We start from the raw sequence: 2,796 nt of genomic DNA on the forward strand, positions 1-2,796 counted from the left end.
AAGAGGTTCTATCATAATGCTAAGCAATATTTTGGGATGACCCTTTCTTGTATCGAAAGTGCGCTGATGGTATCTTTCGTAAATATGTTCTTGAGTTTGAAGTAAATAACATTTTCAAACATTGACATTCTCTAGCATGTGGAGGGCACCACGGTCCTTCCAAAACTGCTGCAAAGGTGCTTCAATCCGGTTTTTTTTGGCATTCTCTATTTAAAGATGCTCGTGATTTTTGTCTGGCTTGAGATGCATGCCAAAGAACGGGTAATATTTCAAAACTCCATGAGATGCCACAAACTGGTATCCTAGAAGTCGAGATTTTTGATGTATGGGGTGTTGATTTTATGGGACCTTTCCCAACTTCTTGTGGAATGAAATACATCTTAGTTGTAGTTGATTATGTGTCTAAGTGGGTTGAAGCAATTGGATCTGCAACCAATGATTCAAAAGTTATCATAAAGCTCTTCAAAAATATTATCTTCCCACGTTTTAGAGTTCCAAGGACTGTGATTAGTGATGGTGGTTCTCACTTTCGGCATCGACAATTTGAAACTTTGTTGAAAAAGTATGGTGTTACTCACAAGATTGGTCTAGCTTATCATCCTTAGACAAGTGGTCAAGTTGAGGTTTCAAATCATCAAATCAAAAGCATCCTAGAGAAGGTGGTGGCCAAGTCTCGAAAAGATTGGTACTTGAAGTTAAATGATGCATTATGGGCTTATCGAACAGCTTATAAGACCCCTATTGACACTACTCCCTACCGGTTGGTCTATGGTCAGGCATGTCACTTGCCAGTTGAGCTTGAACATCATGCTTTTTGGGCTATCAAAGAGCTCAACATGGATTTAAAGATCGCAGGTGAAGCAAGACTTCTTCAACTGAATGAACTAGATGAGCTTCGTTTTGATGCTTATGATAATTCTCGGTTTTATAAGGAGAGAACGAAGAAGATGCACGACAAAGAAATATTGTGTAGAGATTTTCAAGTTGGCAATAAGGTCTTCTTGTTTAATTCTAAACTTCGACTTCTTACGGGAAAGCTCAAATCTAGATGGTCTGGACCATTCACTGTGACTGGAGTAAAATTTCATGGTGCTATTAAAATTATGGGGCAAGATGTAACAAGATTTAAGGTCAAAGGTCAACGGTCAACACCTTAAATTGTATGTGAACGGAGCCTTTGTTGGAAAAATGGAGACGATTCGTCTCAATGATCTCATCACGAGTGTTTAAATCGAGGTTAGAAGTCAAGCTAATGACTTTAAACGAGCGCTTGTTGGGAGGCAAGCCAAAGTTTTGTTGAAGTAGTTAATTAATTAGATTTTTTTTCTCTTTTTTCTTTTTTTTAGGTAGATCTTTTGTATTTTTTATTTTTTATTTTTTATTCACACAAGGTGCCTTGATGACAGGATCACACAAATTATTTTGCTTGAATTTGGAGGTAATTTATTTTCAAAAATAAAATTTAAAATTCAGAAATTATTGAAAATTCTTTTCAAAGTGGTACAATTTTTGCTACCCGTGGTGCATTAAATCATCTCCGTGTGTGAGGTTGCTCTCCGGAAATAAATAAAAAACAAACCTTTCCAGCGCGCGTACATATCTCTGCCGGTGGTGCGTCGACTTCTCGGGAAATTGCCAAAAAAAACAAAAAGGAAGAGAATCAGGACCCGCGGTGCACTATTTGCTACCTGCGGTGTCCCACTCCCCCTGCCAAATAACATGTTTATACATGTTATTTACCCCCTGTTCTGGGTTAAATATTTTTATTATTTTTTGTTTATGTATATAAAATTAATGTATCATTTTTTTATTATTATTACTTTTGTACATATTATTATATTAAATATATTTCTATTTTCTTTTTTCTATTTTTTATGCTTCTTTTAATTGTTAATTAATATATTTAATTTACTAGTATTTGTATATACTATTCATATTTTTTTTAACATAATAATTATAATAATTATTTTGTTCTACATTTTATTTTTACATTTTTTATGTAAAAAAAATATAATACATAGCTAAAATTTTAAATATTATTTGTACTAATTTTTATGTGTAATATTTAATTTGCTTTTTTTACGTAAGTATAGGGCTGTAATTCGAGCCGAGCTTTTTTGAGCTCGACTTGAACTCGACTCGATTAACTCGGCTCGACTCGACTCGAACTCGTTATCGAGTTCGAGCTCGAACAAGATTTTAGGCTCGATTAAAAACTCGAGCCGAGCCGAGTTTTTTTGAACTCGACTCGAGCTCGACTTGATAAACTCGAACTCGAACTCGACTCGACTCGAAGTGGAACTCGGTTAATTTTTTTATATTTTATTAATATTTTTATTTTTTATATATGTTATTACTTATGTTATTAATATTACTTATGTTTTTCTATATTTTTATTTTTTTCATTAATATAACTTGATGCTATTTTTATTTGTTATTTACATGATTAATGATATTTTGTTTTACTTATATTATTAATATGACTTATGTCTTTCTATATTTGTTATTTACATGATTGTTATTTTGAACTGAATTAGATTTGTATTGCAACAATTATTAATATTTTATAGAAAAATAAGAATTTATTAATTTGAAAGAGTAAAACAAAAAAGAATCAAGTTGGAGTTGAAGCCAGTAAAATTGTTTTCGAGTTTCGTTTGATTTTATTTTAATATAAAAAGGACAGTTACGAATTTTACATCAAATAATCTATTCAATATAGGGTTTCTATTTTTCTGTTTAAATCATGAATCTATAGAATATTCCTTTATTTTTAATTCAAAAGTTATAATTTAT

At 31.8% G+C, this 2,796-nt stretch overlaps 1 protein-coding gene across 1 annotated transcript; it reads left to right on the forward strand.

Moving 5' to 3' along the window:
• The first annotated feature begins 284 nt into the window (after positions 1-284).
• Positions 285-1,157, forward strand: LOC141679839 (uncharacterized). The gene is made up of 2 exons (XM_074486221.1): positions 285-585; positions 727-1,157. Exons 1-2 carry the CDS (start codon positions 285-287, stop codon positions 1,155-1,157), a joined length of 732 nt encoding a protein of 243 aa, XP_074342322.1.
• The last annotated feature ends 1,639 nt before the right edge of the window (positions 1,158-2,796 follow it).

The sequence above is a fragment of the Apium graveolens genome, chromosome 8, assembly GCF_009905375.1.
Source record: "Apium graveolens cultivar Ventura chromosome 8, ASM990537v1, whole genome shotgun sequence".
In the NCBI taxonomy this organism is placed as follows: Eukaryota; Viridiplantae; Streptophyta; class Magnoliopsida; order Apiales; family Apiaceae; genus Apium; species Apium graveolens.

Coding starts and splice junctions, on each gene's coding strand:
- LOC141679839 (XM_074486221.1), top strand. CDS start 285: ATGCCACAAACTGGTATCCTAGAAGTCGAGATTTTTGATGTATGGGGT. Junction 586..726: donor TGGTGTTACTCACAAGATTG/GTCTAGCTTATC, acceptor CTTATCGAACAG/CTTATAAGACCCCTATTGAC.